The sequence below is a fragment of the Rhinolophus hipposideros genome, assembly GCF_964194185.1.
Source record: "Rhinolophus hipposideros genome assembly, chromosome: 11".
Classification (NCBI taxonomy): Eukaryota; Metazoa; Chordata; class Mammalia; order Chiroptera; family Rhinolophidae; genus Rhinolophus; species Rhinolophus hipposideros.
Window position 1 is genome coordinate 72,239,477 of NC_138057.1, and position 21,450 is coordinate 72,260,926.

The 21,450-nt window shown below is 44.8% G+C and overlaps 1 protein-coding gene across 1 annotated transcript in view; it reads right to left on the reverse strand.

Annotated features, from left to right (window-relative positions):
- TTLL11 (tubulin tyrosine ligase like 11) overlaps positions 1–21,450 on the reverse strand; it is a gene marked incomplete at its 5' end in the record, with an annotated part of 207,204 nt that overhangs the window by 118,268 nt on the left and 67,486 nt on the right. The window contains 3 exon segments of the mRNA XM_081067719.1: positions 5,154–5,269; positions 6,043–6,138; positions 17,916–18,491. Of these exon segments, the coding sequence (XP_080923845.1) occupies positions 5,154–5,269; positions 6,043–6,138; positions 17,916–18,491 (788 nt within the window).

Below are 21,450 nucleotides of genomic sequence, written 5' to 3' on the forward strand. Positions count from 1 at the left end.
TTGTTATGGCGATAGGAGGCAATGAAACTGGGAGAGGATGGTAAAATGTTACTGTGGGCCTAAGGGCTTGTGTGGCTTATATAAGGCATGTTCCAAATACACACTTTGGAATAAGAGGCAAGCAGCCTACACCCCAGCTCCCAGCCACTACAAGGCATCATAATACCAAGAAAATTCCCTCAGGATCTTCCAAACCTATCTCTGGCTTCATTTTTATTACTCTGCTTATGATTCCCAAGAAAGGAATCTAGTTACCAGAAATAATTCAGGAAAAAGAGAAAAATACTAGTGAAATGGCTCCCCCAGGGGTAAACTGACCTTCCCAAAATTAATCAATGGATGGAATCACCTTGTTTTTAAAATAATCAGGAAAAGCCATTTACTCACTTCTGCTTCTGATAGAATTTTTTAAAAAGGAAGACGTAAGCTGCCCAAATATCTTGAGAAAAGGGGAAACTTTCTGTTGATTTTCCTGATGTTTTTCCCTTATCTTACAAGCTTAGCTTTGATTTGAAGTAGAAGCTGGAGGTCAATGGAGCAACGTGGCAAAGTGGAGAGAACTCTGGGGTAGAAATCAGGAAAGCCAGTGTCCCGTTTCTGCTCTGCCTCTAACCAGCTTTGTGATTTAGGGCAAGTTACTGACCTTCTGCATCTTAGTTTTGTCTTCTACAATTCAGAACCATTATATTCACAACTTAATTAGGCTGCCTCGGGAGCCAGTGACTTACGTGTCACCATCAGCATAACTTGATAGTCTGACTGACCACTTGGTGACCCTAAGAATTAGTATTTGCCTAATGCTCTCAGATGTCATGAGGCTCTCTCATATGTGTCATTTCATATGATGACCATGACAATCCAGCCAAGGAGATACCTTGATCCCCATTTTACAGGCAAGATCAGAGAACAAAGCCACTCGGCTAAGTTCATAGAGCAATGATCGGAGATTGAGGACGTCACACCGGATGTGATGGGTGCCATGCCCAGTGCCTTGCCAGGACTCAGCTGCTCCTTTGTCAGGGCTGCTTAGGTGGGAGACTCTTGAACCAGGGAGCTGACTGACATGATGGTTTCTAAAGTCCCTTCTGATTCTAATAGTCTGTGGGTCTATCAATAAAATAAGGATGCTGGATTAAATCAAGAGTTTTAAAAACTTCTTATAGCAGCAAGGATCCTTTCCCTTCAAATGAAGTCAGCTATACAATGCCAAAATACAAAACAGATCACTGAAGCTCCCCTCTGGTTGAAAAAGAGATGGCTTCCACCCAAATGTTCATCAAGTGACAAACGGATAATAAAATCCATATATCTATCCATATAATGGAATATTATTTGGCCATAAAAATGAATGACATACAGATCCATGCTACAACATGGGTGAAGCTCAAAAGCATTATGCCAAGTGAAAGAAGCCAATCACAAAAGACTGCATATTGTATGATTCCATGTATCTGAAGTATCCAGAACAGGTAAATCCAAAGACAGACAGAGGTTGGTGTAGAGGGAAATGGGGAGTGACTGCTTAATACATACAGGATTCCTTTTGGGGTGACAAAACATTTTGGAACTAGAGATGGTCGCACCACACTATGAATGTACTAAATGTCACTGAGTTGTACCGTTTACGTGGCTAATTTTGTATTATGTGAATTTTTCCTCTGTACATGTATGTATATAGATATCTGATGGTTTCAGAGTCCCACCCACAAGTCTCCCCCTTCCCATGTTCCTATGGTGCCTCCTAAGAACCCTGGTATGAAAATCAATAGTCACTCAATATTACAAAACATTACCGTAGTTCCGAATAGTTCTTATACGACCACTATTTTATTCCTTCAGGGGCCACAGATATTTTCTCCTAACCCAACAAATAAAGATGCCTGGGCCAGTGACATCTTGCTACTTGAAAACAGAACCTTCCATTGGCAACCAGCTTCAATGTCAATCCTAGTCCACAGTGATCTAACAGGTTCCCTTTTAGGATACGTCAGTGGTTTTAAACTCAAAATTCTCCTGTAAGTATACTAGGAAAGCAAGTGGTAACTAAGCGTTAAATTTTTGTTTGTTATTTCATGTTTGAGTAGATAATGTTATTGCTGAGTAGTACACTAAGCATTACTCGGTGCCTACTAGATAGTAAAAGTTTTTCACATTATTTCATTGAAATGGTATTATCCCCATTTTATAGAAAAGGGTGCTGAGGCTCAAAATAGCTCTGCTTACCTCCCCAAGGTCAGGATTTGAATCGTGGTCTTTGCAGCTCAAGAAAAAGCTCTTTCAACTATGCCAAGATGGGGATCGGCAGAGTCGCAAGTTCCTCTCCTCACAGAAGGCACGAGGACTGATTTCAGTCCCACCACGAAACTGACCCCAGCCTACAGGCCCCCGAGGTGTGTGAAGATGCATGGTACACGGAAGCAGGCATCTGATGCCCTTCCAATGCCCCTGGGCATCTTCTCGGAGTGGTTTACAGATATGAGGAGTCAGGGAATCTACCTCCATTTCTTCTGTTCAGGGGAAGTGAACATTCACTTCAAGGGTCTGGCTGACAAACTGCACTCAAGAAGGAATTAACGCAGGGTATTTCAGAGCCTCTCTCGCTAAAGAGCTGAAGGGAACGGCTAGCATACCATCTATTCTCAAAGGTTTAGGTCAGATCCTATGCAAATACAGGAAACTCACACTTCTAAAGGTAACTTCCAGCCTAGAAGTCTAAGTGACATTTTCTGCAGTGAGAGTGGCGTGGTCTCAGATTTGGACACATATGGTTCAGCACTGGAACGCTGCATTTTCTGCGGGCATAACTATGGTGATTTTTTTCAAGTTATTCTGAAACATTTCTACACAAAGGAGTTGAGAATAATTTCAGCTTTTTTCTCTGCATGGTGGTTATCAAAATGATAATAATAATCCCTTACATATAAAGGCACCTTAAAGATTACAGAGTGCTTTCATGGACAATCACTGCTGGGTTTTAAATTTAAGAAAAAGATGAAATTAAGGGAAAATGTCAGTAATGATATTTAGCTATTAACATATACCCTTAATACTGTAGGTAAGAAAAGGGTGAAATCAAAGGGTTTTTATGTTAGAATTGAAGTCAGATTCTTGAAGTTTCTAACTGTTCCTGGTTATCAATGTAAAAAAAAAAAAAAAAAAGGAAAAGTCAGTGCTCTTTAAATTAAAGATAAGGTACTGCTACTTATGACTTAATAAGTTGTAAATGCCTTTTCCATGCTTCCCAATGGTCCTGTGCCCCACTGCTATTAAATTTTAGATGTGCAGCTCATGTGGATTATACAGAATGCCAGGTGTAGGTAAAGAAAAACAAGAACAAGAACAAGAAAGCTAATCATGTTTCGACACCACTTAGTGTGAAAATATAGTGGTATCCTTACATCTCTTCATGTTTTTGGTGACAGACCTTCAGTTAAGCAGCCTCAGGCCACACAACGGCTTTTGTACTTGTTCCCACCAAAGGAATCAGAATGCTAATGTGTCAAGGTCATTTTCAAAAATCTGTGCCACCGTGCCATACTAGCATGCATAGCCACCCAAATCTCCCCACAGTGCCATACTGTCTCCCCATATCTGATCTCTACTCGTGAGATCGATAACCATTAGAGAGTAGGAGATTTTTGAGGAATGAGTTGTACTGCAATTCATCTGACCAAGCTGCATTCATCCACTGCTTTTTCTTAAAGATGGCTAAAGAAAGCAGCTCCATGCATGCACAGGTGGACACCGTCGGCCATGGTGTTTGAGCTGCCCAAGGATTCCCCAGATATTTCACCAACATCCCAACTGGACGTCCACTGGGTGGGTGGCACGAAGAGGAATTATAACACGCCATCACTTAGAAGCTCTACTGGGCAGAAGCCACATCTGGCAGGGTCAGCCCATACAAACTACCAGTGAACGCTCATAGTCGAGTCTTGCCAACAGCGACAATCTGTGCCTCACACGGCAGAGAGCCCTCTGGAGGACAACTCAGTGGAGCAGGACCATCCAGCCCGAGTCAGAGGATGACAAAGCCTCCTTCAGAGCGACGTTTCCCGCAGGACAGTGGCACTCCACCTTGGCTGCACAGTAGAATCACCTAGGGAACCTAAAAAAATGTCTGTGGCCCAGCTTCCAGCCGAGGCTAATTAAAATCAACATCTCTAGAAGTGGGGGCCCTCGCAGTGCTGTTTCTGAAAGCTCTCCAGATGGTTCTAATGTGCAGCCAAGGGGAGAAGCACTACTGGAGGGTGAATGTAACAATAGTTGGGCTTGAGCCCAGTGGGTGAGGGGCCGCAGTAGAAGAAACTGCAAAGCACACTTGCTTAGGGAAGTTGGCGTTTCTCAGGGTCTGGAACCATAGCTGACAAACGCTTCCTGTCTCGGAGCATTTGGGTCACTCTGATTTGTCGGGGATACAAGGAGTGCTATTTGAAATGCCTGTCTTTGACTTTTCTGCTGAAAACCGACACAATGATATTTACTCAACTCTTACACTTTGTGAGAGCCAGGAATTTGATAAAAACAAAACAAACAAAACACCCAAGTGAAATGTCATTCATTTCAGGGGTGATTCCATGGAGGGAGGGGCAGGGCACATTCTCCCACCAACATCCCAATTTGATGTCCACTGGGTGGATGGGACAAAGAGGAATTATAACAGTTGTAATTATTACAGAACGGCCAGAAGTTCATTAAATTGGCTACAAATGTTGGAACCAAAAGCTTATACTGCAAGAGTGTAAACATCACCAAGAAAATGAAAAGGAAGCGGTCCTTACCACGTCCATGTTACCGGTCGCCCTCTTCTCCATTGTTTTCTTCTCTCCCTATACGTGAGGATTTCTAAGAGAAGCACCATGTGAACAATGGTGGGCGAGAGGAGACCCTGTCACTAGGGGAAGGTGGGTTTTTAGAAGAGACTTTCCAGATTCAGTTAACAATCAGCTAGAAATTCAGATACGAGTCTCCACCTCCTGATTGAGTCATTATATTTGGAGGCTGATAGTCATACATGAAAAGATAAAAATATGATTGATTAGATTATTTAATAAGAAAATCTCAAGATGTTAACACGCTCTAAGAACCTAACTTACCTGTGTAGGGCCTGGGGAGCAGAGCTGAGAGAAACAAATGATACAAAAAGTACTTACTGGTTCTCTCTTCTCTTCTTAAGTGGGTCCACGAGGCGCAGTGTATCTCTGATCACGGCCACTTTCACTTCTTCATCGACAAGGCTGGGGACATTTTCAAACACCCCTGGAGAAAGCTTGAATGGGTAAGAATTCCATGTTACCGTGGAGAGATTCAGGGATTTGGTGCCAAGTGGGTATGAGTACCCGATCCTCCCACTAATTCCGGTGGTTGTACTGTTAGATTTTGCTTCTGTTAATTGACAGGCGTGACTATTTTAAAGTCTCCCTGTTTACTACTTTTAAAATGTCAGTTTCCTTTTACAAATCAACAAACTACATGAAGAGGAAAATTAGTAGTTTTTCTGATTCTCGAAATTATACACACTCATTGTAGAAAATTTGGAAATTAGAAAGGGGTTAAGAAAATTAAAAGAATCCATATAATCCCTCTAAAACCCATTATTAGTACTGGGTGTATTTCCTTCCAGTCTTTTTTATGCATTTTTTTCAGGGGGGAAAAATATCATCACTATGAAATGTACTATTTATCTTAGCGATTCAAGCATGTCGACATGGCTAAATCATATTCATAGAATTTCAATTAGTTCATCTCCTGAGGCTAACTAATTAGTTCATGTCAAAACTGATGGAAAGGCTCAGCTGCTTCTACATTTGCAGATCTTAAAAATTGGAAGAATGGCATGCTGGGAAATTACCATAGGTCGGATAGGTCTTATATTAATAGACTACGTTCAGAGTTCAACAAAACTGAAATTATTTAGACTTGGACCGAACTTTGCTGTGCAAATCTGGGAATGTTGAATCTCGTTTAGCCGAGTGAATAACATGAGAGTGGAAATGTTCAGTTGAGTGACAATATATTCAATGAGATACTCAAAAGACTTACTTCTTGTTCATGTTCGATTCTCATGCTGGGATTTGCATTAACTTCAAGTAGTATAGGCTTCAGATTTTTCATTAGAAGAATGTCAAAGCCTAAAATCTGGGCAGGATAAACATAATTCAGAATTACTCCCTCTAGTTACAATTTCTTTTTCAGGAATTGAGGATAGTAGTAGGGTCGGGAAAGTGAAAATAAACTCAAACGTGACCCCCACCCTGGGCCTTGACCTTGGCTTCCCCTGTCCACAGCCCCTCTTCCTCTGGGTGTACTTGTCAGGCCAAATGGACTGCAGTTCCCAAATGGGATGAGCTCCCATAGTGCATTTCAGCACTATTAGTGTCGTCTGATAGTGCTATAAGATGACGACCTCTTTCTTCTTTAACAGGTTTTTTATTATGTTAAGGATCATCATAGCCCATCAATTTCTCCCTCTCCTTTTGCTCTCCTCTATTAAGTTGCTTCTTGGCTAGATGTCTCAAAACCCAAGGCTACCTTTCTTAACCTTGGGTGTACATCAGTATCACTTAAGGACCCCTTTCAAAACCACTGCTCATCCCTAACCCACACCTATGAGTCAGAATCTTTCAGAGTGGAGCTCTGGCAAATGTTTCCTGAATTACATAGTGGTCCCCCAGGCGATTCTGATATACCTTCTTAGCTAAGGAAAAGCACCTACCAGGCACCAACTATTCATAATCTCATTTAATCCTCATGACAGTGTATTTGAAGTAGGGATTATGCTCTCCATTTTATAGAGGCAGAAACTGAGTCCCAGAAAGACCAGGGAATTTCTCTAAGACTACCTAGCTAGTAAGTGACCAAACTGGATTTCACACCCAAGCAGGACAGGCTGCATAATCTGTGGGACCGAGTACAAGATGAAAAGGCAGAGCCCCCTGCTTGTTCAAACAGTATTAACGAAGTCACAATAGTGACAACAGAGCATTAAACCAGGCCTGGAGCCCTTTGGAACATGGGGCACTGTGATTACACAGACCACGTGCCCAGGAAGCAAACACACACCCCAAGCTAACTCCAACGCCATTTGTTGGACGTCTGTTCTTGAATCCAGCACACCTCAGGTGAGGCTTTCTCTTCTTCTGGACTCTTTCAATTCCTCTGCCACCAGTCTATCGCATTCCCTCTGCCTGGAACAACCCTTCACCTAGATAATGCCTCCTCATCCTCATGATCACAGGTCCTAATTAGATTCAGACTAGGGAACGTCAGATTCTTGAGAGGACTCGCATTATCTCTATAGGAGGTGATAAGGCAGAAAGCTTCTAACATAATTGATACAACCCCAAAGTTTCAAAAAATAATGTGGAGAATAAAGGAGAGAAAAGGAGAAGACGCAGCTGTATCCCCTCTGTGGACTCAAGAAGAAAAGAGGAGGGGAAATCCATTGACTTGTCTATATAGAATATGCATTAGTTAAATGATAATTACTGAACTGCAGTCATCCTTATTAATGAAATCAGAGCCTAAATGACCATTTTGGGGGATAATTCAAGACGAGGTTATTCTTCAAAGAAGGGCAATAAGGATGAGATGCTGGGAAAAGTCATCCTCACTCTATTTTTCTCTCCCTGGTCATGAAAAGGAAAGGAATAGAAACTTAGTGAAAAATGTTACATGCATTATAGATCTGCTTAATAATATATGACAAGTGGATATGAGTGATGAGGGCTTTAAGCGACTCTGGTGATGTCATCAGCCTAACTTCAGACCTGGTCTGCGACACGGGGTCTGACGAGGCCGCAGAGCACGCACGGCCGGCTGCACTACCAACAAGTATCACCCTCAGGCATCAACGCTTACTTTCTGCTACATCTTAGAAGTTTGGACTTGGACTTGCTCAGCCTGCAGGATTCTTCCCAGTTCAATGTACAGTGGTTTCGTGAACGTAAAGCTATGGGAAAGCTGGAGAAGCGCAGTGGCACTGCTCGTCAGCCACGGTGACCTGCGCCCACCAGTGGCATATTTTCCACTGCATGCACGTAGCTGAGTATGTTGGGTCTTGTACAGGAATGCTTTGGGGTCAGAAAGACTTGGGCCGCAAGCCCAGCTCAGCCTCTCATGCTAGCTAAACGATGCTAGGCATGGTGCTTAGCCTCTCTGAGACTCATTTACCTCCTCTAAAAAACGGAGTTAACGATGGCTACCTTGCAGGGCAGTTGATAATGGAAGCCAAAAGAACCTAGGATTCTGCTCATCATATGGAAGGTACTCAATCTATGCTGGCTCCCTTTCCAGTTTCCTGCTAATCTCACCAACAAGAAATGGCATTTGTGGCTTTGGAGTCCAGAGGAGGTAACTTCCAATCTTAGTTCTGCCTTTAACTTGTATATCTACAGGCCAGTTATTTAGCAGCTGTAAGCCCCGGTTTCCTCATCTGTAACATGGGAATAAGAATAGTCCTTACCTGCATTCATTCATTCATAAAATATTTACTGAAATGCTTCCTATGTCCAGGAACTAGTCTAGCTTCAGAAACACAGTAGTGGACTAAAGGAAGTTCCCACCCACATGGAGCTTACAATCTAGTAGGGGAGACAGGATCAAATAAAGATAATGTGATGGAGAATATTTTGTACAGTACCTGATGCATAGTATTTAATGAAGGTCAGCTTTATTACGTTTTTTCACAAGTTCAAGGAAATAGAAATTGTTTTTCTTTTCAAAAGTTCAATGAAATAGGCCAGCACAGTGGCTCAGGCGGTTAGAGCTCCATGCTCCTAAGTCCGAAGGCTGCCGGTTCAATTCCCACATGGGCCAGTGGGCTCTCAACCACAAGGTTGCCAGTTCAATTCCTTGAGTCCCACAAGGGATGGTGGGCAGCGCCCCCTGCAACTAGCAACGGCAACTGGACCTGGAGCTGAGCTGCTCCCTCCACAACTAAGACCGAAAGGACAACAACTTGACTTGGAAAAAGTCCTGGAAGTACACACTGTTCCCCAATAAAGTCCTGTTCCCCTTCCCCAATAAAATCTTTAAAAAAAAAAAGTTCAATGAAATATGTAGCACCAATGGACCTCAATAAAGTCATAGAACTGGGAGGAGCTTGGAGTTGATCTTGTCATATAATCCCAGAATGACAAAGCTGGCAGAAAAACAGGAATTTAGTTTTTCAAAACAGGGTTCTTTTCTAGGGAAGCACCAAGGAGGCCAGATCAGATCAACTTTTACCATTTTACATACTGGAGTTCCTGGGGGAAAAGCTTTACATAATTTTTAAAAACTACTAATCTAGTCTAAGACCCACTATACGCAGACCAGAAACCTGCATCTTAGAAAGTGGAAAACTTCTCTCAGATTTGGTGGCAAAGCAGGAATTGTCAAAAGGAGAGAGAGAGAAGCTTTTTCAATCACATTGTACTCTGCCCTTTTCCAAGTAATTTAATCAGCAATTATGTGTTGTGTACCTCCTACTTGAGGGGCACCCTGGGGATTCAAAGATATCTGTCCTTCATCCCTAACTTCTAGAAGCTTCCAAAGCAAGTTGGGAAGAAAAGTACCCTGAGCTATTAATTGTAAACTCATGCAAAGGCTCCAAGCTCCATCCCAACTAGAGGATTCTCTCCTGAGTTCCGGAACTACACATCTATCCGCATCCAGGGTATTCCCAACTGGGAGGACCCAGCCTCCTCAAATTCAACATATCCAAGCTTGCTCTCTGTGGTGGTCATTCACTGACATGGTCTCAATGATCCCCACCTCCTGGTGTTCGTGCCCTTGTGTAATCCCCTCTTTCTGAGCATGGGCTGCACTTAGTGACTGCTTTCTAACAAACAGAATAGGGCAGAAATCTTGGGATGTCACGTCCAATATTAGGTAATAAAAATGCTGCGGCTTCCACCTTGGGATGCATTCTCTTACTGTCTTGCTCGCTCACTCTGAGAGAAGCCAGCCTCCATGCTGAGCTGCCCAATTGGAGAGGCCCAGGTGGGACAATAGCCAGGGAGGACCCGAGGCCTGACAACAGCCATGTGAGTGAGCTAGGAGGAGGACCTTCCCCCAGCCAAGCCTTAAGATGACTGCAGTCCTGGCCAGCATGTTCATGCAGCCTGTGAGAGACTCTGAGCCAGAGGCAGGCAGCTACGCCTAGGTCCCTGATCCACCGAAACTATGAGGTAATACACGTCTATTAGATTAAGCTGCTAAGTTCTGGGGTAATTTGTTATACAGCAAGGATAATTAACATACCGCATTTCTCTAAAGTCTGCTTTGCCTCCAGTATTCCTTATCCACCCAACTGTACAAGCCAAAACTTTCTCCTTCATACTTTACATCCACCCGCACACCAACTCTTGTACATTCTACCTCCAAAGAACTTTCTAGACCTGGCCCATCCTTGCTGCTCTTAGTCTGAATCAGGTCTTCACCATCTTGTACCTGGACTACTTTAATAGCGTCCCCATTTGTTTCCTTGCTCTCAAACTCTCCCCCTCTAACTCATCTGGCACAAGGGGCGGCCACATTATTTTTATAAAATGCAAGTAGACTATTACCTCTCCTGTGCCTAAAATCCCTGTCTACAGAACGAAGTCCAAGTTCCACAGCATGTCCTACAAATTCCTCTACGACTGGCACCTGTCTCCCACTCCAGCTTTATTTCCTCCCACTCACGACTGCACATCTTGGCCTCCAATTGTGCTGAACTATTATAGTTCTAGGAAGTTTTCCTTCTCTCTGTCTTTATACTATTTTGCCTGGAAGACAATTTTATTTATCAAATATTTAATGAGCACCTATTAAATATTAAGCTCTGTTCTAGGTATTGGGGATAAAGCAGTGTCCAAGACAAAGAATGTTTTAACATCCTGCCCTCTTGGAGCTTGCATTCTAGTGGAAAGAGAGACCAGATGCAAGTTAATAATTAAAACAAGGTAAGAACATAGAGTGTGATGCAGTGAGTGGAGGGGAAGGGTTGGTGGTTTAGATTGGATGGTCAGGGAAGGACTTTCTAAGGAGGTAACATTTGTCATCCCATTGTCTTCTGGCTTGCACGGTTTCTCATGAGAACTTTTTGTTTACTTTTTGTTCCTCTGAACGTAATGTGCCTTTTTCTCTCTAGCTACTTTTAAGTTTTCTTATCATCACTGGTTTTCCACAATTTGATTATGATAAGACTTGATGTGTGCATATGTGGGTATCTTACTTGGAGTTTCTTAAGCTTCTTGGTTGTGAGCTTATAGCTTTTGTCAAATTTGGAAATTTGGAGGCATTTCATCAAATATTTTTCTGTATCTTTCTTGTCTCCTCTGCTCAGGGAACTCCAATTACACATGTTAGACCACCTGATATTATACTATAGGTCACTGATGGTCTATTCATTTATTTTTCCTGTCATTGTCATTTCTCTGTTTCCTTTTGGATAGATTCTATTGCTATGTCTCCGAGTTCATCGATCATTTCTTCGGCAATGTCTAATCCACTGTTAATCCTATCCAATGAAATTTTCATTTTAGATATTGTATTTTCTTCTCTAGAAGTTCCATTTGGTCCTTTTTAATAGCTTCCATTTCTCTCTTCATTAAGCTCATATTTCCTTTTAAAATTCTGTACATAGATATATAGTTTAGCTCTCTCCTTTCCAGAATTCTGCCTACAGAATTCCAGCCACTTCGGCCTCCCAAACATTGATCTCCATCTCAACGCATTGAGGTCACAGGGTTTAGGTTTCCCGTCCCAGTGCCCAGGTTCCAGAAATTGCCCGACAGAAAGCGGAGGCCACTGTAGGACTTACCTTCAGTTTCTTTCCCCCGCTTCCTCAGGGATCACAGTTCTGAACTATCTGTTGTTCAAAGTCTGAAACATTTATTTCATGTCTTTTGTCTGGTATGATAGTTGTTTGCAGAAAGAGGTTAAGTTTTTTACTCCATCATAACCAGAAGTGACACGGAACAGGGACTAAATGAAGTGATCAAATAAGTCATTTGAAGAGCTGAGTCATTCCAAGCTGAGGAAACAGCAAGAACGAAGGCCACTTTTGAAGAACAGCAAGGAGCAAGCAAGAGGGAGAGTGGTAGGAGATAAGGTCAGATAGAAGGACAATGGACAGATCACATAGCACCTTCAGGCCATGGTAAGGAGCCAGGATTTTAAGTGCAATGACAAAGTCATTGGAGAGTTTGCACAAGGGAAGTAATTTGATCTGACATGTTTTAAAAGAATCACTTTGGGCACCGTGAGAAAAATAGACTATAGACAGCAAGAGTGGAAACAGGGACATCAATTAAGAGACCACTGCAGTGGTACGAATACAAGGTGATGGCTGCCTGGGCTGCGATGGTAGCAGTGGAACTGGTTGGCAGTGGTTATATTTAGGATGTATTTTAAAGTCTATTTTCAAGAGCTCTTTATGGATTGGATGTGGGAAGGAGGAAAAAATAAGAAATAAGGGTGACTCAGGTTTTCGGTCTGAGTGACTGATTAAATTACTGAAATCGGAAAGACAATGGAAGAATAGGATTGAGAGAGAAATCAAGGGTTTCATTTTGGACATGTCAACTGGGAGACACCCACTAGGAATCCAAGTAGAAAGATAAAGTGGGCAGTTGGTTGTAACAGCTTGGAGCTCGGGGAGAGGTCAAGACTGGAAACACAAATTTAGGAGTCAATGGCACATAGCTGATACCTAAAGCCATGGGCTGGATGACATCATCTAGGGAACGACTGTAGATGAGAGGAGAACTTTCCAAAGATCGAGTCCTGGGGATGTCCACCACTGCCGAGTCTAGAAGGAGCTGAGAAGCAGCAGCCAGTGACATAGGAGGGAAACCAGGAGAGTGTGGCAGCCCTCACCTTTTTCTGCTTGGCAAATTCTTCATGCCTTAAGCTCCCACTTAAGCATCTTTTCTTCTGGGAGGTCTCCCCTGCCTGGGTTAGGCAAAGTTAGTTCCTGCCTTTTCTGTGCTCTCCTTGCGTCTTGCATATGCCCTCTTACAACGTTTATTACAAGGAATTATAATTCCCATGTGTTGATCTTCTGCACTCAACTGAGCTCCTCTCAGAGGCGGGGACTATGTCTTATCCACAACCACATGTTCCCAAACTAGCTCAGGGCTCATCGGTGCCCAGGGAATGTGTTAGAGTCCAAAGGAAGAAAAAAGCATAAATGTCAGAAGTGGTCAAGAAGGCTTTATAGAGAAGGTGAGATCTGAGCAGCACTTTGTTGGAAGGCACTGAATTAAAAAAAAAAAAAGTGAGAATAGAAGAGAGCATGGCAGGCCATGAGAATAAGCAGGCAGGATTGGGAAAACATAAGTTCTACCTAACAAACAGGAATCAGTTTGTTTAGCATGCCCATAGGGCTCAGGGAGGGTACAAGAAAGCGAGGCTGGAGCCAGGCTGGGAGACAACCAATGCCAGGCTAAGGACTTGGTTCTCAAACTATATTCCTTGGAACATTGGCATTCCATTAAGGTGACAATAATTTCAAGGTTTCCTATAATGTCAAGGTGCTTCCTCATAGACAAGTTTGAGAACTGTTGTTACAAATAACACACCATACAATAATAACAAAAATTGTCATTTATTAAGTTATTACTGTGTGCTCGGTACTGTGCCAAATGTCCTATACGGTTTTCTCTCATTCGATCTTGCAATAGTTCTGTGAGGTAGATACAAAAATCATCCCTGTTTGCAGATAAGGAAACTGAGATGAAGAGAGGTTAACTTGCCAAGCTCACCAGCTAGAGTTGCTGGAAAGAGCCAGGGTTAGCTCAAACTCAGGGCGCCTGAGAACGAAACCCAAGTCCTTGCACAACCGCTGGACTGCATCTCCGCCTCCTTCCTATGGCGTGTATAGGGTGAAGGAGGGGAGGAGGAAGTTAAAGAACAACGAAGAAAGAGGAGAAGCACCTTAGGATTTAGGGACGGCATCTCCTCCAGACATCTGGGGGAACGGTCATGACCTAGAAGAGAATTAGACTTGGGGCTAGAGGCAGAGAGAGACCAAGCGGTGAAACTAGGATAGAATGTTCTTGAAAGCTGAGCTGGAAACCTTTCCTCTGCATGTGCATTTCTGCCACATGAATCATCTACACCCAGATGGACCTTACTGTGTAAGCCAAGGTCACACTGCTGCCCTCAAGAAGACTGGCATGAGGCTATGTTGCTGAGGGCTGCCTGGGCAATGATAGGGGGAAAGACCGGAATGATAGGGCAGCCACGTTTCTAGGCAACAGATTACAGGAAAGCTGCCCACAACCTGAGCTGTGCCAGCAGTTGCTATGGGCCATGACAATTTCCCAAGTAGTTATTGTGGCTATGATGGGAAAGGGGTCATGGTCACATGTTTGAAATAAATGTAATGTTGTTGGCTAGGGTTTATGTTCTGGAATGCTGCAATCTGGGCCAGGCCCAGGCTACAAAAAAAAAGGGGCTTCACAGCAAAGAAATAAGGTATTATACATGCACAGAACATTATAGTTTACAAAGCCCCTCATAATCTTTCTCTCATGTGAGCTGGACAGCAACCATGTGAGGTGCGTGAGGAAACTGAGGCACAGAGAAGTGACTTATGCAAGAACACACAGCAAATGATGGCAAAACTAGACATTGCCCCTAAATCTTTAGCTTCCAAGTTAGTTTGAGATCCAAACTAATTGCTGTTTTAACAAGTGGTAAGAATAAAGAAAGCAAGAGTGGACTCCAGGGAGAAAAGGATAATATTTTCTCAATCAGTGTGAATCTGAAATGTACGGTGAAACACATTTCAAACTCCTTCTTGTCAACACTGTCACTTTGTGAAAGCACTTTCACTTACATTACTTCACAATGCTCCTAAGAAGGCAGGTAGGGAAGTGAGTGCAGGGGATTCACAGAGAAAGAAACAGAGGTTCAGGGTGGTGAAGACGCTAGCCCAAGGTCACACAGCTAGGAAGAGGAAGAGCTCCCCCTGGAGTTTACTTCTAGCGCTGCGCTCCTCCCCAGAACCCCAGGCCTGGAAGCACTTAGCGTATTCAAGCAATGGAAAACGGTCCCAGGGCTGTAGTTCCATTTGCTCGATGAGATCTGTCCAAACCAGTGGCTCCCTCCTTGTCTGCCCTCCAGCTACCCACAGTTTGGGCCCCCGGTTCCACCCGGATGGGCTGCCCCAGACAGCCTGTCCATAGCAAGACAACCGCTGCCCTCCACCCTGAACTCTCACTGTGCCAGGGCTCTGTGGCTTGGCCATGCGTGCCAGGCCCACATGATACTCCTGGAATAGCTGTCACTGTCAAACAGATGTGGCCGCACAGTCCCCCGGGATGACCCCTGGATGCCTCCACGTTGCAACTGTCACCTTTGCCCTCACCTTTCATTGGCTCGGGCCAGGACCTGGTTTTCCTGGTCTAACCTCTAGTCCTGCCCACTGACCCTTTCTCACGCCTTAAGCCACATACCTGAGGGCTGAGCTGGACATTCTGGCTGGGAACAAAAGCCTGGGGTCCAAGTGCCTAAGGACAGACCCCTGGATGACAACTAACCCCTCCTGAAACTGATCACTACCTGAATACCCTTCCAAAGGATTGCACCAGCCTGCCTGGAAACCCAGTGGGCTGGGGCCCAGCCCCTAGGGCCGCCTCCCTGGATTTGGGGCTGCACCTCACGACCAGCCTCTCCTCCTGCTGCCTCACTGCCTCCCGTCTCCCTCCTGCTCCACACTACTGTTACTTTCCTGCCACAGACTTCAATGAAGGACTAGAAACAACGCAAATGTTCATTGACAGAAGAACTGATGAACAAACTATGCATATTTACAATGGGATATACAGCAATGCAAATGAAACAGTACCAAGGACCCACATGAACCTGCATGTTACCAAAGTCTGCATACTTTATCATAGTGTTTTTATAAAGCTCAAACACAAGCAAAGCAGAACGACACGCTGTTTAGGGATACATTCGTGGGTAATACAGTGTTTTTAAAGCAAGGAAATGATAAACATAAAATCCAGGGTAATGGTTGCTTCAGGGGTGAGTGGAGAATGCGATGGGGAGAAGCATAGTAATTGGAGCTCTGGGGTTCGGAGGTGGGTTTCAGATGATCCTTTTGTGGTTCTGCTCCATAGCTTACATATTGTTCCATGCATTCTTTTTTTTATACACAACTGCTACAAAATCATTTATTACTTTAAAGATTAGATGACGAGGGTCCCCGAGGTACCCCTTCTTATCATCTCCTTCCCATTCTGACTTATCTGGTGGAGGAAACTGTGTCTTGTGAGGGCCTGGACTCCACGTACCCCACCCCCACCCAACCCACCTTCACAGCCAAATAACCTGAAAGAAGCTCCGCCCTCGTTCCCATTTCCTTCCCTCCCACACTCTGACCCATCCCATCACTCCACTGAAGTCAGGAAGTACAAGGCGCAGTTTCAGTTCTGGTCTTGTGTGACATCTCAGCAGCATTTGCCGAGCCCGACCCCCGCCTGCTGCTTCTCCAAGCGCATCGTCCTTGGCATTTAGGATGGTTCCTCTCCTGCTATCCCTTCTATCTCTCAAGCCACTTCTTTTTGCTGGGTGCCCCCCTCCTCCGCTTGTCCCTCACTTAAATGGTGGTCCCCACACGGTCTTCTCAGGCCTCGCGTCACTTGCCAGCCTCTCTTGGCTTCAGTCACCATCTCAGTTCCCAATCGTTCTCTTCAGCCCAGACTTCTCGCGCATGAACTTCAGGCCCAAATGCTCAGTTGTCTACTCCCTTTCCACTTGGACGTCACACAGGTATTTCAAAGACAAGCTCAAGGCCGACTCCTGACAGTCCCCCTACAAGCGGGGAAGTGCCTGAGCCACCTGCTACTCACTCTTGCTTCTCCCCACCCCTCACTGCAGTCTTCTCTCCACTCTCTACCAGCTCCATCGAATCACCAAGTCCAGCCATTCTACCTCCTCAGTGGCTCTCAGATGTACTCTCTTCATCTCTGTCAAGACCGTCCTAATAAAAGCCAACGTCATCTGTTGCTCAGATGAAAGCACTCGGCTCACTAGTCACCTCCCTGACCCAATATTGTCTCAGTCCATCCCCGCTACAGCCACATTGTTCTTGGTAACATGCAAACCTGAGTTCATCAGTCCCCTGCTAACACCCTCCAGTGGCCCCACGGCCTTCGGCTCTCCACGATTGGCACCACCTCATCTTCCTCCATCTCTCTGCACATCTCTGCCTCGAGCCCCACCCTCCAACCACACTGAACCTCTTTCCATTCCTCAAACATTGCATGCTTCCCTCGTCCCCAAGCAACGCAAACGTGTCTCCCCCTACAATACTTTGTCTTCCCTAACCCTATCCAGTCTTGCCTGGTTCATCTAACTCTTACTTCAGGTTCCAGTTTAACTGCCACTTCTTCTAGGAAGCCCTCCCAGACCACCCTCACTCCCGCCCAGAAAACGTTAGATGGTCCCACAATCTCACAGTGCCCAGCACATTTCCTACTCCATTCTAGCACTTGTGACGCTTTATACTAATTGCTTTTTAAATTATTTGTCTCCCACAGGGACCTGACTTACAGTCTCACTAGGACCTCAGACAGTGCCTGGTCCCTACTAAGCAGGTGGTAAAAGCTGCCGAAAGAAAGAATGAATAAATGAATGGCAGGCACTGTGCTTTACATATGTTGTCTCCTTTAATTCTTACAAGAATCCTTTAAGGGAGGTACTATGAGTCTCATTTTACAGATGAGAAAAGGGAAGCAAATTACCCCAAATCGCACAGCTAGCAAATAGAAAGCTGCAAGCTGGACCCTAGTTTACCATCAAAGCCCACGCCAGCAACCACCCTTCCCCACCTCTGGCCGTCCCATCCCAACCCCGCATCCCACAAGAGGCCGGGCACCTCTCTGTAGGCCCCGTCAAGGTTCAGAACTCAGCCGAGCACTGGCGATGGTTACCTGGAAGCATGTGGGGCCCGGCCTCCCTGCGGGGATGTCCAACTGGTAGAAAACTTTGAGCTCTGGAGTCAGGGCAATGACAGTCTTAATCACCAAGGAGATGATATCAGACCAGACCTTCTTGATGTCAACGCCTTTGGAAGACAACCTACAAAGAATGCTAGAAAAGGTCCTTTTGCTGCCTGTGCTAGCACTGTCCGAATGGACGAAGTTACCGCTGTGGACGTTCAGTGAGTAGTTGGTTAAGTGCATAAAGATGTGGTGCAGGTTTTTGGCATTGGGCTCCTGGTATGGCTCTGTACAAAATCTGGAGAGTCCATCTTTGGCTATGTAAATCTCTAAGGGGTCTAGGGACTTCAGTAAGACATACAGGCGAATGTCGAACTTGAGCTTGTCGATGAGGAGAGGTTTGCAAATGTACTCCTGGACCACCGCCGGCCTGCTCTGGAGCAGCCCTGCCAGCCGGATGTCGCTGGGGTCTTTAATGAGGTAGATGCCATCCCCCTGACAACCGCCATCAGGTTTCACAATGAAAGTGGGCTTCCAGGAGGGGTCACCATCTTTCACCATTTGTACCTTGGGGGGAAAAAGAAGGGTTAGCATTAAGTTCTTTTCCTCTCTGGCCCCCCAGAAGGAGCCCTGCCTGTGTGAGTACTCACGAAGCACCTGCCAGGGAGGGGACACTGTACTGGACGCTGAGACAGTGACCTAAGGCCGGCCCTCAATCTCGTCCTGCAGAAAGGAGACTGAGAGTGCTGCGGCTTTGCAGTCACAAGACCTGGGTGCGAATCTCAGCTCGTTGCTAGTTATTAGCTAATGAGGACAATGGTGATGATAAAGAAGAACTATTTATGAGTGCCTACTATGTGCCAGGTACTATGTGAGACACTTGTTGTAAGTTATCTCCTCTAACGCTCGCAGGAAACACGGTGGTTCTCTTTTCGTAACACAGGAAATGGAGAAGGTACGGGGTTATTAAGAGCATGGATGTGGCGTCAGGCTGCCTGGGCTCAGATCCTGGCCCTGCTATTTATTGTGTGACCTTGGTCAAGTTACTTAAGTTATCTGTGCCTTCCTCATCTGAAAAATAGGCGAAGGATTGTTCTGAGGATTAACAAGGTAATAAATGCAAAGAGCTAAGCCCACAGAACCCGACATATACAACGCAGCCATTAAAACCCAGCTGTTGCTGTTTTTCAAAGGGTAAGGAACTTGCCAGCAAACTGAGGGGTGGAACTGGGATTGGAATCTAGATCAAGGACTCTACCATGCTTGCATCTTCCTCTGTACTACCATGCCTCGGTTTCCTCATCTTTAAAATGGGGCTATAAAACCAACCTTCACTGGGTCATTATAAAAAAAAAATAAACTAAAATGTGCAAGACCAAGCGCAATACCAAACACAGACCTTATACATGGAATATGTTAGTTTTATCTTTTATACCTCTTATTAGGTTTGTCTATTATAGACGTGGCCAGTTCTTCAGTCGGTCATCCGTAACATTTGCTCTCCTCCCAGGTCCAGGTCAGCAGGACACTCACATACTTACCCAGGGCACTCGCCCAGGCCAGACAGTCTGTCTAGATCTCTGGGTCTGCATAATTCACATGCGCCCAATTCCCCTGGACACTTGTCACATCCTCCGTGCAGCCATAAAGATGGACTGAATGGCGGGAGAGGAGGTTTTCACAGGAGAGGCGGGGAGAACTGGAGGCTATTTAAAGGTGAATTTGAAAGATGGAGCCACTCTCCCTGCAGCGCTTGGTATGAAAGAGGCGGAGAACAGGGCTTCTTTCCACTCTGAAGTGCGTAACTCAGAGTGGGGGCGGCATGCCCAGCGCTGGGCGCGCCCTGGCCTCCCCCTCTGCTGCGTAAGCCCAACTCAGGACACCCGCACTCGGGGTTTTACTTATCCCTCCGACCAGCCTATATTTCTGAGGGAAGCTTTTGCCAATTCCTTGGGCACTATCAGTTACTCCAGGCTTGTAAAAGATCTTTAACAATGGAGAAACACTTAAAGCCTTAATAATGGTCCACATCAATTGTTTCCCCTTGTCAGCAAGATTCGAGAATGGAACTTCACCAGAGATCAATGCAAGCCTCCCAGGGCCCTCCACGGAACGTTTCTCACAACTGTGACCTTGACGTGTATGTAGTTATTTAATATTCATCTACAGCATTCATACATGTGGCCCTTTACAGTAAATATACGTGTGCTGGAGAAATGGCAGTTATGGATCAGGAAGTGAAAAATGTCAAGTTTGCACTGATGGGTAATTTCTCCCTCTGGAAAGATTTTGCTATGCTGGAGATACTAACAGTTCAATATATTATCGGGAGCAATATTTTCCCCTTTGAAATCAGCATATAGCCCTTAAATAAATTAAACTACATGGTCAATAGTCTCTGCCATTCATTGCATTACTGAACATTTCTTCTGCTCTTTGCCAGAGTAGTACCATACAAATCAGGATTATTAATACTAACAGAATCATTGAATTTTTAGAACCCCGAGGATCTTCTCCTAATTCAAATGCGGAAGCTGAGGCTCAGAAAGGTGAGGGACTTGCCTTGGATCCCGTACCTGCGTAGGGGGTGGTTAGGAGGAGACCTGAGGACTTCTGATCTCACAGTAGGTTCTCTGTGCCATTTTTACCTCTGATCGGATAAAAATTAAAGGTCTCTTTTTTCCTAAATACTATAGAAAAGAGCCTCTTAAGATAGCAGACAGTATTGGTATCTGAACTCTGTCTTCACACTAGAGTCTGGCCCCTGCTCATGGCCTTCTTGGAACTGTTACCGCAGACCCTGAGTTTGCCAGGACTGCCCCATTCCAGACCTGCGGCCGGGGGTGGGGGCATAATCTACGGGAAAGCCTCGCCGCTGTGCCGAACGTGGTTCCCATAGCACCAGGCCCTTCCGCGACTTCTATTTTATAAAAGGAGAACGTTTTCCACAATTTCACATTCGCTCTCCTCTGAGGTTTTACTCAAGGGCGACCCTTTCCCCCCAGCTATTAAAGTTATTAAAGTCAAGAACTAATGCATTGGTTCTTAGCAAGCAGTCATCGACCAGAATCTAAATATAGTCTATTTATAACTAGGCCCCAGCCCCAGACATTCTGATTTAATAGATCTGGGATGAGACCTGGGCATGCGTGTTTTGGAAAAGGCACGACAGGTGATTCTGATGTTCACTCGGTTTGAGACTCATCGGACTAACGTGAATCAAACAAAAATACAATCTAGGATCAACATATTGAATGAAGTTTTATGCATTGATACTAACGTTTGGAAGACCTGCACTTAGGCTAATCTGATGGTATCTCCATTTTTACCCCAACCTGCTGTTGGACGGGAAACCCATTATCTTGTAACTGTATGCATGGATGGCTGAAAGAGATACGGAGAGGACGCGGTGGCCTGATTGCTCGGTCCTCGTCCGGCCCATTAAAAAAATTATGTGTATTTTACTGCCCCCTAGTGGAAGTTTAAGAAATGCAACTGGGAAAGACCCCCATTCAAAATTCACTCT